This window comes from Nyctereutes procyonoides, unplaced genomic scaffold (genome assembly GCF_905146905.1).
Source record: "Nyctereutes procyonoides isolate TBG_1078 unplaced genomic scaffold, NYPRO_anot_genome, whole genome shotgun sequence".
Lineage (NCBI taxonomy): Eukaryota > Metazoa > Chordata > Mammalia > Carnivora > Canidae > Nyctereutes > Nyctereutes procyonoides.
The window spans coordinates 11994096-12009201 of NW_026575052.1; the positions used below are offsets into that span (position 1 = coordinate 11994096).

General features: G+C 46.6%; 1 protein-coding gene and 1 non-coding gene across 2 annotated transcripts; both read left to right on the forward strand.

Moving 5' to 3' along the window:
* The first annotated feature begins 1025 nt into the window (after positions 1–1025).
* HMGN2 (high mobility group nucleosomal binding domain 2) lies at positions 1026–4301 on the forward strand. Its single transcript, XM_055331003.1, has 6 exons — positions 1026–1232; positions 2233–2277; positions 2458–2487; positions 3042–3092; positions 3712–3807; positions 4169–4301. The coding sequence occupies exons 1-6, from the start codon at positions 1218–1220 to the stop codon at positions 4202–4204; spliced, it is 273 nt and encodes a 90-aa protein (XP_055186978.1). The 5' UTR covers positions 1026–1217; the 3' UTR covers positions 4205–4301.
* An 8257-nt stretch (positions 4302–12558) lies between these two features.
* Positions 12559–12662, forward strand: LOC129514372 (U6 spliceosomal RNA). Its single transcript, XR_008665429.1, has one exon. It is a non-coding gene; the product is annotated as a U6 spliceosomal RNA (small nuclear RNA).
* The last annotated feature ends 2444 nt before the right edge of the window (positions 12663–15106 follow it).

Here is a 15106-nt window from a genome sequence, read left to right on the forward strand (position 1 = left end):
TTGTGGGGTGGGGGAAGCCAGTGGAAGAGCCCTTTTGCCATCGCAACACCTGTTCCTCTACTTGTTTCCTAATCCTCGGTCGCTTGCCTCCACCCTCCTTGTCCTCGCGCAAGTGAGAGGAAGCCAGCCTGCCAGTGTGGAAGGAGGGATTTCGCCAGCTGCGTTTGCAGCGCCCAGGCTTGGTGGCCGCGTCGGGTGGGGGCAGCTGAGCTTGATGTCTCCAGAGCGGGTGGAGCGTAGGGGGAGGGGAGTGCTAGTAGGCCTAGGCGGCTGCTCTCCATCATTCTGTGGCGGGGTTCCGAGGTCCGGGAAGACAGGGACCTAAGAGAGCCACTCGACAGGCTTTGGGGTGGGGGGGCTTCGTTGGCATTTGGGGAGGCGGCTGAGAAACGGGTGCTGAAAGGACAGCTCCTACCTGCCCTACTGCACCCGAAAGGGACTTCTGCGTGCAGTCTCCCCGCTGGAACCCCCACCCCACCTCGGGTGGACTGCCTTCCAGGTGAGGAGCACGAAAGGATTCCTCGGAGTGGCAGCTTGGAAGGATGCACGTCCGGCTGCGCCAAGCTGGCTTCCCCGCTCTTTCCCCACTTCAGCGTCAGCCTTGGCCCTGGGAATTGCAGCCTGTGCCTCCAAGCTGCGCGCTTCCTCCCGCCTCCGGCGGAGAAGGGCGGTGCGGCCAGGCCTCGCAAACCCTTCTTCTGGGGCCCCCAGCGGGAACAGGAAGGAAAGCGGCCGAGATGCGCCCTAAGTGTCGCATGGCTTGGAGAAGTGGGTAGCTGGGTTGCATAAGGTGGAAGGAACTTGGTAGTTTGCAAAAGCCAGCTCTTGGCGGGAGCCGAAACGCAGAGCCCGCCGCCTCGCACAGCCCCCCCGCTTCGTTTATTGCCATCGACGCGCGCCTCCCCCACTGCGCCCCCACCCCCTAGGCGCGCCGCCGTCTCGCGCGCCCTCCCCCCCCGTACCCCCCTCCTCACTCCCTCCAGAGGAGGTGAGTTTAAACCCCGCCCACGTGACCCCAGCTGGGCCAATGAGCGGCGGCGGGAGGTGAAATCCGGTTCTAACCGGTCCGGGGCTCCCAGCGCTATAAAAACTTTATAAACCCCCCGGAGCCCGAGCAGTGTGAAGAAGAAGAGGCGAGAACGACCCCCGGACCGGCCAAAGCCCGCGTGCCGCCGCATCCCCGCGTCCAGCGCTTACGTCCCGCCGCCGCCGCCACCATGCCCAAGAGAAAGGTACGTGGCGCGAGGGCCCCAGGCGCTGGGCCGCCACTGCCGCCGCCACCACCGCTGCCGCCGCCGCCGCCGTTTCCTCAGCCTCGGGGCGCGAGAATCGGCACCCGGCTGGAGCGGGCTCGGACGCCCTGTACGGGGGCGCGAGACGGTGTCAGGCTGCCCCGGGCTAACCCTGCGCGGCTCGGCTGCCCGCGGGCGCCAGAGGCCATATTGGAGGAGCGGCGGCCGCGGCGGGAGGAGCCATGTTGGCGGCTGTTTATCCCGCTCCCCTCGGGTTCGACGTGCCCGCCCCGCGCCCCCTCCCCCACCGCCATGCCCCCTCCCCTCCCCGCGGGCGGGCAATTCAAACCCGAAAGGGCGGGAAGGCGGCGCTCGGGCTTGGCGGGCGGGGGAGCGCGCTGCCGCCAAAAAACCGCCGCCGTGAGGGGGCGGGGCCCGTGTCCCTCGGGGCGGGGCTTCGCCGTGTGGCCCCGCCTCCGCCCACGGCCCGGGCGCACGAGACTCGCGCCGGTGCGCGCCGCTGCCGCCCACGAGTTCCCCCGGCTGCGCGCGCCTCCAGTCTCCCGCCCTCGACGGCTGCCATGGTAACGGCGCCCGGGCCCCGCCTCCGGAGGGGTTTGTTTGCACCATCTGCAGCTGTTGCTTCTGCCTGGCGCGGCGGCGCGGGCTCGCTCCTCCGTGCTCCCCGCTCGGTTTAGCGCGCGCTGCCCCGCGCCGCTCGGAGGAGGCTCCTGGCGGGCAGGGGCTCGGACCCCCTTCTTCCCTGCATGCTTTGGGCGGTTTCGGGCGTGATCCTTGCACAGAGGAGCAGTCGTATTTCTGAGCACTTAGGGCATTTTCATAGGAGCTGGGGATGCTAAAACCGGAAGATTCGTATGCCTTAGAAAGTTGTGTGCAAGACTTCCCCTTTAGTTTTTTCCTTAGGACTGCTAAGCTTAGTGAGTCCTTAAGAATTGCCTTAGAAACAACAACTTAATTAGGTTTTGTTTGCTTTTTATAGGCTGAAGGGGATGCTAAAGGAGATAAAGCCAAGGTGAAGGATGAGGTGAGTCTTAAGCTTTTGGGACTCCTTTACTGGTAATCACACTCCTAGCCCTGAATTTCCCTAAATTCTCTGCACTTTCTGTAATCTAGACCAAACTGATACCAAAACTTTTATCTCTTATTTTTTCTTAAGTAGTTCAACTGTCATATTTCTGATCTCTTTTTTTTTTCCTTTTAATAGCCACAGAGAAGATCTGCAAGGTTATCTGCTGTAAGTACCTGCTATGAAACTGTTTATCCGAAAACCATTAAGAATCTGCTTTGTTTCCCATGGGTTATGGTTAGCGGCTGCTTTTAAATAATCTGCTCTCTTGGGGATTCACCGGATTGATATTTGCTGGTTCTGAAATTCTGGTGGCTGTAGCCAAAGTGGGACACCTTAATGTGTTAACTCAAATGGGTTCCTGAAGGGATCCCTGGGTGGCGCAGGGGTTTAGCGCCTGCCTTTGGCCCAGGGCGCGATCCTGGAGATCTGGGATTGAGTCCCACGTGGGGCTCCCGGTGCATGGAGCCTGCTTCTCCCTCTCCCTGTGTGTCTGTCTCTCTCTCTCTCTCTCTCTCTCTCTCTCTCTCTCTGTGTGACTATCATAAAAAAATAAAAAATTAAAAAAATGGGTTCCTGAAGATAGGAAATGCAAACGGAAAGCCAACCCTAGAAGCTTTACGAAATAGGAACTTTGGTGCCAGTGGTACTGTGGTTTGGTTGTGGGTTGTTTTTTTGGTCTATTGTACTAATATTCTCTTCCTCTCTCCTTGAAATAAAAGAAACCTGCTCCTCCAAAGCCAGAGCCCAAGCCTAAAAAGGCCCCTGCAAAGGTGAGTGGAACTGAGAGACAAGGGTACTTCTAGGAGTTGCATAAGGCTGTGCAGTTTCCCAGGTTGCTGACAGGACTTCTGCTATATAGTGACCATCCATTGGCCCATTTGCCACAGAAGAAAGAAATTGGACTGGACCTTAAAATTACGTTAGAATTGGTCACTTTCACTGGGTGAGGCCTGCCCTTCAGTGTCTTAATTTAGGACAATGGTGACCCCATTAATGGATATTCCTAAGTTGTTTTTGATAGCTTGCCTTATTTATCCCTGACATTTTTAGTACTGATGTTCTAATCAAGAACTCTACCAGGATAAAAACAATTGAACAACATTCAGGGGAAAAGTCACCCATTTACAGGAGATTATACATTTAAAACCCAAGTATTTAAGGCACTATATTCTTTACTGTTTTTTTTTTTTGTACTCAAAAACTTCTAAAGACCACAACAAATGATAATTTGGTCTTGTTTTGATGAGTTTTTAATCTGTGGGGAAGGGTTTATAGTTTGCGTTATTTTTGATAAACTAATTCTTTGTTGTACAGAACCTTGCAGACTGTAGCCTGCTAATATGAAATTAGAAGAAACTGCTTTTTTTTTTTTTTTCTTCCCCTTTTTAGAAGGGAGAGAAGGTACCCAAAGGGAAAAAGGGGAAAGCTGATGCTGGCAAGGATGGAAATAACCCTGCAGAAAATGGAGATGCCAAAACAGACCAGGTACAAGTATTTTCATTTTTGTTAAGTCAGTTCTGAGTCACTGATCCCAAAAGCTTTTAAAGTCCCTGGTGTCCGGTTTTAAAGAGCACTGCAGTGGAGATCCTTGTCCTAAGTCTATGCTGCACCATAGAGTTTTCAAGTTGGGAATAAACTTAATCTTCTAGCATTAATGTGCCCTCATCCCCATTTTTGCAGTGAGGTCCAGAGGGAAAGTTACCAGGTTATCCTCAAAAGAAGGACGGAGTCTTGAAGGAGCTAAAATCTGAACTTGGGTGTGGGAGCAAAATAATGCTAGGGATGGGATGGGAATGAGAATAGTTTGAAATCTATGGGTGGTAACGTCTTAATATTTTTCTTCTAGGCACAGAAAGCTGAAGGTGCTGGAGATGCCAAGTGAAGTGTGTGCATTTTTGATAACTGTGTACTTCTGGTGACTGTACAGTTTGAAATACTATTTTTTATCAAGTTTTATAAAAATGCAGAATTTTGTTTTACTTTTTTTTTTTAAGCTATGTTGTTAGCACACGGAACACTTCATTGTTGTTTTGGGGGAAGGGCATATGTCACTAATAGAATATCTCCGAAGCTAGATTGATAACAAGAGGGAAAAACACCTTCCCCTTCTAGTTTTGAGAAACTTCCTCTTGGCTCCCAGGAGGAGGGATTCCTTGATGTTGACACACATGAGCCACCTTGGTGGTGTGGAAAAACTAAAATTCATTTTTTTATGTCTTCTTCTCCCTCTCTGCCTTCAACATAGACTTGACTCCCTTAAACCCAGAGACCTGTTGGAACCTGATCCCATGAAATGGTTCCCAGTATGTCAGGCAATCTGGACTTTACGGTGTCACCACTGAGATGGCGTCCCTCAAAAGAGTTCCTTTTTTTAGCTTGTGGATCTTCAGATTGATAATTCTGCCATTTTCATTTCATTTCCTGAAAGTCAGGGTCGGCTTGTGAAAAGTTGTTAAACAACATGCTAAATGTGAACTGTCAACCCTCACTCTAAACTTTCCCTGTTCAGAGCATCACATGAAGACTTCATTGGGTTTTATAGTGGCTTTCTGATTTTGGTAGTCCATTGAAGAAGGGAGTTTGAAAGTTGTTGTATACTGTTAACGATCGTCCGCCCATGTCCTGCCTGAAATACCATGATTGTTTATGAAAAGTATCTTTAATAAAGCTGGATACAGTTTGGCTTGGAATGCTGCCTCTAATCTTTTCCCAGGAGTGGGGGAGCCTGGTTTCTCCAGGTCTCTCGGGACAGGATGCATTCTGGTGTGAGGTGTACAGGTTTTAGGTACAGCTATTCTGGTCCAGAATCAGTCTGTAGAACACAGTGCTAGGTGGAGTTAGGAAAGATCCCTGGAGTGGACTGGTGGTGAGAGGCTGGGAGCAGAGGAGTGATTTCTGTACTTGTTCTGCAGCGTTACCTGAAGCATATCTTTAAAGGCAGTTTTGGTAGGTCTGAGGTATTGGCCTGGTAGCTGACAGAAGAGTCTTTTCACTTCATTCACATTGAAAATCTATAAAATTAGTAGGTCCAACTATGTGGTCCTTATATCAGGAAAAAGTGCTTCTGTGTTTGTATCCTACAATTGGCCACGAGATGTGTAAGACAGCTGGGCACGCTTGTTCTGCAGCAGACCTACAAGTCTTTGAATTGATGAAATTCTTGTCCTTGCTGGTGAACTGCTCTGACTCCCAAACCAGAGAGATTCCTGTTATTTTTTTTTTTCCTGATGGCTTCAGTTTTCCCCTCTAGGGAAAGGAGCAAGAAGTCAGCTTTTAAGAAATAGAACTTGTCATAAATTGGTACTTGCAGTTCGAATGTCCTTCCACAGGTCACTGGCCTCTCTTGTTTGGGGGAAATAAAGTGGAGACTATAAAACAAATACATTGCTTTGTTTATCCCCTGGAAAAGTAGAGCTATCCTATTAACTTTCTTGATAATTTTTGTGTGTATTACCTCCAGTCTTTGGTCTTGGGACAATTGTGTAACACAAGTGTTAACACCCTTTTTAAGGGCAAGGAAGTGAGCTCAGATGAAGAAATTTGTTCAGGGTTATGTATCCACAGAGTGAATAACAAAGTCAGGATTCAAACTCCCAGCTTTATTCAAAAAGAACTTGTGACTTCTATTTGGGGGCACCTTTTGGATAAAATAAAATTTGTCCACTTGGGCAGTTTGCAGCCACTTGCTTTCTTTATTGCGGAGAGAGTTCTAGGTTGTATGTGGACTCTTAATTTTTATTCAGAGGGAGGTGCCCTCTTCCAGAATGGGATGTTACAGCTGGTAGGGGTACAGCAGCTTGGTATTTGAGCAGAAGTTGCAGAATTTGGGAAAGCCGCAGCTGGGGTTACTTTAACCAATATTTGTAGGTGTTCAGATTCTGTCAAATGTGTTGAGCTATGGGCCATGCCAGGAGCTCAGCCAAATGCTCTTAATTTTTGTGTCCATCTCGTGTAGGTGTTTATCCTCATTTTACAGTTAAAACAGAAGTGAAGTGACCAGCTGAAGTCAAACCCAGTAGTAGTAATCCTCTATTTCTGTTATCTGTGAATTAAGATGAGTAGGGTGAGCTTGAACTTTGTTTTTCCCTTACCGAAAATATCTGCTGATTTGACTAGCTACGGACCATAAGAATACCTGGGCTTACAAAGCAAGAAACTACTCTTGAAAACCTGGTAAGGATGTTTAAGATTGCTGTAATAATCATGCTCAGTGACAGCCCTGACCTGAACTAAGTCTGAACATGATTAAATGGATTTCCTTCCCTGGCCTGGTCTCCAAGCCCAGGTCTCCCCATCTTTGGGGAGCAGTCACCATAACCTGTGTTAGGTTGGATGTTTTGGGCTCTAAGTCAAGTAAAATAAAATGGCTTAAACAAGAGGAAGATCCAGTTCCCTAAGAGAGGGTAGGGAGGTTCTAAGTTATCCCACTGGTTCTTTTTATTTTTATTTTTTAAATTTTTATTTATGATAGTCACACAGAGAGCGAGAGAGAGAGGCAGAGACATAGGCAAAGGGAGAAGCAGGCTCCATGCACTGGGAGCCCAACGTGGGATTCAATCCCGGGTCTCCAGGATCGTGCCCTGGGCCAAAGGCAGGCGCCAAACCGCTGCGCCACCCAGGGATCCCGGTTCTTTTTATTTTTAAAGGTTTTATTCCTTTATTCATGAGAGACCCAGAGAGAGGCAAAGACATAGGCAGAGGGAGAAGGAGGCTCCATACAGGGAGCCCAATGTGGGACTCCATCCCAGGACTCCAGGATCACGTGCTGGGCTGAAGGCAATCACTTAACCACTGAGCCACCCAGGCATCCCTGCCCCACTGGTTCTTTCCAGCTTTTCTGCCCTAGTGGCCTCAGCATATTATCCAGCCACCCCACCCCCAAGTCAGCTGCTCCAGGCCTCAATTTGACACTCTGGTGTCCAGAGGCAAAGACCTCTTTTTTTCTTCTTTTTTTTAAGACTATTCATGGGAGATAAACAGGCAGAGACACAGGCAGAGGGAGAAGCAGGTTCTGTGCAGGGAGCCCAATGCGGGACTCGATCCCGGGACCCCAGGATCATGCCCTGGGCGAAAGGGAGGTGCCGAACTGTGAGCCACCCAGGCATCCCCAAAGATCTGTTTCTGCTGAAAATGATTTCCCGGAAGCCCCTTGGCAACCTGAGTTTCTTTGGGCAGAAATTGGACCACCTGCCTACTCCTAAACAGATCATGGCAAGAGGGATGAAGCCAGATTCTGTTCAGGATTCGCCAGAGTTACTGGAATTTAGGGGAAGGATAGATGACAGAAGAGGACAGGTGCTATAAGTGGCTAGCTGCCACCCAGCTCAGGTCCTGCGGTCTCTCCGGGCCTCTGGCCTGGCTTCACTGCAGCATTTGCTGAGTTTGAGCCTGAAGTTGAGCTAGAATTCCCATTAAAAATTCACCATTCTAAAGCATGCAATTGGTTTTTAGAATATTCACAAGGTTGTGCGACAATCAGCGCTATATAATTGCAGAATGTTCATCACTCAAAAAAGAAACCCCATACTTAGCGGTCACTCCCTGTTCCCTCTTCTGGCCTAGGCAACTGCAAATCTTTCTGTCTCTAGATTGGCCTATTCTGGACATTTCTGAATGGAATCCTATAAGGTGTTGTCTTGTGACTGGCTTCATAGCGTGAGGTTGAGGTTCATCTGCGCTCTAGCATGTACTTGATTGCTTTTGTCAAATACTCATTTTACAGATCCATCTTCCACTTTTTGAAAGTTCACATTGTGCCACTTCACTTTTACAAAAGCCCTTTAAAAAAAAAAAAAGCCCTTCAAAATAGCATTTGGGTTCCCCGACCCCTTCTATAGGCAGCACCCCCCTGAGCAGCAAGCGTGGCACCTGCCAGGCTCCCTCCTCCATAACTACATTCCACACCAAACCACCATCATACCTTTGCTGTGTGAGCATCTGTGCTTTTTCTCCATTTATTTTGTGAATCCATTTGAGAGTGTCCTAAGGTCTCAGAAAAGCCTAAGAAATGTCATTTTTTGGAGTCTGGGAAAGCTCAAAAATGTCCTCATATAAGTGAGTGGTGATTGCTTCCCTCTGTGCCACCAGGCTTAGGAAAGATTTCATGGGAAGGCTCTACTTCTGGACAGCAGGGGAAACCTGTACCAGATTTTTACTTAGCTGTAGGCATTTGGGTTGTTTCAACTTTAGGGGTATTACGAATCCTCTATTACACATTGTTGTGTGGACCTATGATTTCAGTTCTTTTAGGCCCATACCTTGGAGTAGGATTGCCGGGTCTTGAATCTCAACTTTCTGAGGAGCTGCCAGGCCATTTTTGCACAGCAGCTGCACCATTTCCCGCTCCCACCAGCCATGCATGAGGGTTCCGATTTCTCCACATCCTCATCAGCACATATTTTCCCATTTCTTTTTTTATTGTAGACATCCGGGTGGGTATGAAGTGATATTTCAGTATGGTATTGATTTGTGTTTTCCACACCCTAAGATGTTAAGCATCTTTCCATGATTATTGAACATTTGTATATCTTTTTTTATATGTATCCTTTTTTTTTTTTTTTTTTAGTGTTCACTTCCTTTGCCCATTTTTTTAAGTAAACTCTGTACCCAACATGGGGCTTGAATTCCCAACCCCAAGATCAAGAGGCACACGCTCTACTGAACCAGTCGGATGTCCCTTTTGCTCATTTTTAATTGGGCTATGTATCTTTTTATTGTTGAGGTGTAGGAGTTCTTTATATATTCTGGATACTAGATTCTTAACAGATTTATGATTTGCAGATGCTTTCTCACATTTTTGAGGGTTTTCACCTAATGGTGACATTTGATACACAATAGTTTTTTTTTAATAAATTAATTTTTATTGGTGTTCAATTTACCAACATACAGAATAACACCCAGTGCTCATCCCGTCAAGTGTCCCCCTCAGTGCCCGTCACCCATTCACCCCCACCCCCCGCCCTCCTCCCCTTCCACCACCCCTAGTTCATTTCCCAGAGTTAGAACTCTTTATGTTCTGTCTCCCAAATGAATGAGAACATACACTGTTTGTCCTTCTCCGATTGACTTACTTCACTCAGCATAATACCCTCCAGTTCCATCCACGTTGAAGCAAATGGTGGATATTTGTCGTTTCTAATGGCTGAGGAATATTCCATTGTATACATAAAACACATCTTCTTTATCCATTCATCTTTCCATGGGCACCGAGGCTCCTTCCACAGTTTGGCTATTGTGGACATGGCTGCTAGAAACATCGGGGTGCAGGTGTCCCGGCGTTTCATTGCATCTGAATCTTTGGGGTAAATCCCTAACAGTGCAATTGCTGGGTCGTAGGGCAGGTCTATTTTTAATTCTTTGAGGAATCTCCACACATTTTTCCAGAGTGGCTGCACCAGTTCACATTCCCACCAACAGTGTAAGAGGGTTCCCTTTTCTTCGCATCCTCTCCAACATTTGTTGTTTCCTGCCTTGTTAATTTTCCCCATTAGTTTTTAGTTTTGGTGAAGTCCAATTTCCGTAATTTTTACTGCTTATGCCTGGTGTCCTATCTGCATCTGTTGTCCAGTCCAGGGCCATAAAGGTTTATACTTGTGTCTCCTAAGAGTTTTAGGAATATTCGCTCTTAAATTGAGGTGTTTAAAACATTTTGAGTTAATTTTTGTATACAGTGTGAAGTAAGCCTTCAAGCATTCCCTCCTTTTTTTTTTTTCATTTTTATTTATTTATGATAGTCGCACAGAGAGAGAGGCAGAGACATAGGCAGAGGGAGAAGAGGCTCCATGCACCGGGAGCCCGATGTGGGATTCGATCCCGGGTCTCCAGGATTGTGCCCTGGGCCAAAGGCAGGCGTTAAACCGCTGTGCCACCCAGGGATCCCGCATTCCCTCCTTTCAAAAACTGTCCTAGACCTCTCTGGGGCCCCCCAGTTCCTAAAGTACAATTTGTCTGGTCGTCCACTTCTCAAAGCCCTTCTCTGTGGTTTCTCCCTGGGGACATCATCCAGTGACTCACATTTTCACTCCCTGCCCACATCTCTCGGGTTCAGTATTTCCACCAACCTCCTGTGCAGTCCCACCCAGACAGACGACAGCCACCTCAAATCACCATGACCAGAGTGGAACTCCTCTTTGCAAACTTAAATCCCCTACTTTTCTTACACCTGCTAAAACACCACTACCCGTTGCATTCCTCAAGCAAGAAACCTGGAAGATACGCAGATACCTCTGTCCTTCCCCGTATCCCACATGGCCAGTGAAAGCCTTAAATCATGGTGACTTGAATTCAGAAATTTGTATTTTTGTCATGGAAAATTTCAAATAGGGGCACCTGAGTGGCTCAGTCTGTAAGCATCTGACTCTTGGTTTCAGGTCAGGATCCCAGGGTTATGAGATCAAGCCCTGTGTCAAGCTCTGTGCGGAGTTGGCTTATCACCTCCCTCTAACCCCCCCCCCCCACGTATCCATTCTCTAAAATAAATCTTTTAAAAGAAAAAAGTATGTACAAAGGTAGAATAAGACAGCAAAACCCCATGTACCTATCACCTAGTTTCAGCAATTGTAAACTAAGCTAATTTTGCTTATTTATACCACTGGCTCCTTTACCATAACCTGACACACCGTTTCATCCATAAATACTTAACTGTTTTAGAGGATAGAGGCTTCTTAGAAAACATAATACCGTTAGCATACCAAAATAACATTAGTTCCTTAATATGAAATACTCCAAATTCTCAAATTTCTAATTCCCCAAGTGTCTTTTTTTCTTCAGTAATTTGAGAATCCAAACAGGATCTGTGTACTAAAAATGATGGCATATTTCTTATCTCTTGGTTCCTATGGATTCCCTCCATCTCTGTTTGCCAGTCTGGTTTTGCTCTTCTTTCTCTATGGTGTTGTTTCACAGGTTTCTTTGTCCTTTGTATTTACTACTAAATAGGAGTAGACTTAGAAGTGTGATTGGATTCAGATTTAGTGGTAAAAGCACATGGTGTTATTTGCTTTCATCAGGAGACACACCACGTCTGGTTGTCTACATATTATGGCCATTGAAGTTCAGTGCCTACATTCATTCATCAAGAGTTGCAAAATGAGGATAAGTCTACTACCCATTCTTCACATAATGCCTGAAATACCACCAAGAAGAGAAACTGACTCACCTGCTATTTGGTTAGCTGGCGTTGCAGTTCGTATCAGAAAAAGAATAGATGCTCAAGTCTTTGGTCCATTTTTTTCTTCTTTTTATTTAAAGATTTTATTTATTCATGAAAGACACACAGAAAGAGACATAGGCAGAAGGAGAAGCAGCCTCCCTTGCAGAAAGCCCAATGTGGGACTCGATCCTGGATCGATCACGCCCTGAGCCAAAGGCAGGCACTCAACTGCTGAGCCACCCAGGTGTCCCGGACCAGTTTTCAAAATAATGAGTTGGACTTAACTAGTATTCTCCAAACAAAAGTGACCAGTGGGTTGCTTTTTAGTGTTGTTACTATCATGATCACTGAACTAAACATTTTATGCGTTTCAGTTCATTGCTGTTATTAAACTTACTGATGCTCAAATTGTTCTTTTTGTCCAGTGGGGGGGCCTCTTCGAGTGGCTGCTGAGTCCTTTTGATAACAACCCTTTTGATAGTAAGTAACATTTGGTAACTTCCTTTGCTATCTAGTAGGATAGGATATTCCAGACTTGTACATTTCCTGCTCCAGTCCTGGGTCACTTATTTCTAGGAAAAAACCCAAATTCTGGTTCCTTTTAGTGGTGAATGGCATTGCAAGACCAAAATCTAAGTTCTAGAGTGTCCACTGTTGTGCTGGTCATCGTTTGTGGCCTTTGTTATACAAAGCTAGGACACATTTCCTTTTTAAGATAAAACATACTCATACTTTCTGTTCACATTCCAGACTTGAGATTTTTCTTAACTCTTGTATCTTCCATGTGTATATTTTTTCCCCGACATCGAGAATGCCAGTTCTCATCTGCACTCTGAATTATGAACTTAGCTGAACACCATTACGCCGTTGTTTTATCCCATATCCCACAACAGTATCAGAATAACAAGAGGGAGTTTAAAGTTTTGTTTGTACTTTGTTTTGGGGATATTTCCTCCTTGGCAGATAAGAGTCAGCTCACTGTGTTTTAAATTTACTATAGTTTCTCTGTGTGGCTTGCTACTGACTGGATGCGCATTTACATTAATCTGTTTTATTTATTTTTCCATTTTTTAAGAATTTCTTGGGCTCACTTCGGCAGCGTGTATTCTAAAATTGAAACGATGCAGCAAAGATTAGCATGCCCCTGCACAAGGAGAACACGCAAATTTGTGAAGCGCTCCATATTTTGTGCAGTTCCCCAGCGTCCTGCAACCCTTCGTGGGTTAACTCAGAGGAAATGATGAGTCAAAGCACAATATATGGTATTGAATAATGAAGTTATGGTATTTTACTATAAAAATACTCCTGTAAAGCAGTCTGTGACATGTTAACAAAGCTGAGTTACACCTGGAAATTTATATGCAAATATGTCCTTTCTACATAGCTCAGAAATGAGAAAATGTCAACTTGCATTTCCTTATAGAATTAAAGAATAATAATTTCTCTTAGTTTAATACATAAAATATTGATGTAGTTCCAAGTCTAATCTACAAAACGAGATCTATTCAAAATCTAATTTCTGTTTCTACATCCTCCACCTTATTCCCTCCCTTTCCATTCAGTGACCTGTTTAATCATTCTAATCTTTTTTTTTTTTTAATTTAAACAGATGACTATGTTATAGTTCCCCTTTCTTATGTAAAGAAAGCGTACTGGGGCGCCTGGGTGGCACAGTGGGTTAGGCAACCAACTCTTGGTTTCCACCGCTCAGGTTGTGAACTCAGGGTCATGAGATTGAGACCCACGTCGACTTTTGAGTGGAGTCTGCTTAAGACTCTCCTCTCCCTCTGCTCTTCCCTCTTCCCCCTCCCCCACTCCCTGTTGCACTCTCTCACTTGCTCTCAAATATTTTTTTTAAAAAGAGAGAGAGAGAGGGACGCCTGGGTGGCTCACCGGTTGAGCATCTGCCTTCAGCTCAGGGCATGATCTTGGAGTCCTGGGGTCAAGTCCCACATCGGATTCCCCACAGGGATCCTGCAAAGATCTCCCTCTGCCTATGTCTCTGCCTCTTTCTCTCTGTGTTTCTCATGAATAAATAAAATCTTTTTTAAAAAAAGAGAGCCTACTATACACTTCTCCACCTTGCTTATTCACTTAACAGTATATCCTGGGGGCGCCTGAGTGGCTCAGTCAATTAAGTGACTGACTCTTGATTTCCACTCAGGTTATGGTCTGGGGTATGAGATCAAGCCCCAAGACAGGCTCTGCACTCAGTGGGAAGTCTGCTTGATGTTCTCTCCCCCTGTCCCTCTGGCCCTCTCCCAGCTTGCACTTGCACACACACTCTCAAATAAAATTAAAAAAAAAAAAACAGTATATTCTAGAGATCCGTTGTAGATGTTCCTCAGTTCTTTTACAGTAGCACAAAGTGATAAATATGTTTGGCCTTGATCCATCATACTGTTTTATGTTATATATATCTCAAGTCTTTTATTTTTTTTTAAAATTTTTATTTATTTATGATAGTCACACAGAGAGAGAGGCAGAGACACAGGCAGAGGGAGAAGCAGGCTCCATGCACTGGGAGCCCGACGTGGGACTCGATCCGGGTCTCCAGGATCACGCCCTGGGCCAAAGGCAGGCGCCAAACCGCTGTGCCACCCAGGGATCCCAAGTCTTTTATATATAGTCCTTCTATTGTCTATTTTTTTCTCTTTTCATTTTTCTTTTAATTTTTTTTTATTCATTTGAGAGAGAGCAAGAGCACAAGTAGGGGAGAGGGGCAGAGAGAGGGAGAAGCAGACTCGCCACTGAGCAGGGAGCCTGATGCAGGCAGGGCTTTATCCTAGGACCCTGGAATCATGACCTGAGCCCATAGCAGACACTTAACTGACTGAGCCACCCAGACATCCCTTCTCATTTTTTTTTTTGTAGCTGTTTGTCTTTAGTATTTTGAAACATACGGTTTTGTCCAGTGGTTAACTTTTTATTACTGCCTTTTAGAATAACCTTCCCCTCTTCAAGCCTCACTGAGATTTCCAACCCATGGCCTCTACCTCTTTGCACTTTGCTCCAGCAGTCACCTCTTCTCCCTGTCTTCACTTCCCTTCTCACTCAGCTCAGCTGTCGTTGCCCAGCTCCAAACCACCCTCCACCCAGTCCCCTCCCCCTCCCATGCACAGCCCATCTCCAGCCCCTGCACCTTGCGGCTGAACATTGCAATGTCCACTGGCCACGCTAACCAACCCACTTCACGGTTCGGCTCGCACTTCTGGCCCCCCAACCCTGCCCAGCTCTCCTGTCACATTGCTCTGACACGCTTACCTTTTCTCATAATTCCCACCTTTGTCTCCTCTGCCATCTCCAGCACCTTCCTCGGTGACTTGAATGACTCAAACCCAAACCCACTTCAGTGACTCAAACTTCAGTCCTAGAAGATGGGAGACAGACAGGGTGAATTCACTCCCCTTTCCTCTACCGCCTGCCTGCAGTGTAGTGTGCCCTCGTCCCCTACTCTCTTAGTCTGAGCCTGCAGTTTGGGATCTGGATCCCTCCGTCTGCGCTATGAGACTGAACTCGGGCAGCTGTCCCCTTTCTCTCACTTCTCCATCTCGTCCCTGTGGATCTTTCCCATCTGCAAACACTTTCAAAGCATCCTCCCTTGGTCCTCTTGAGCCGCTGCTCCATTTCTCT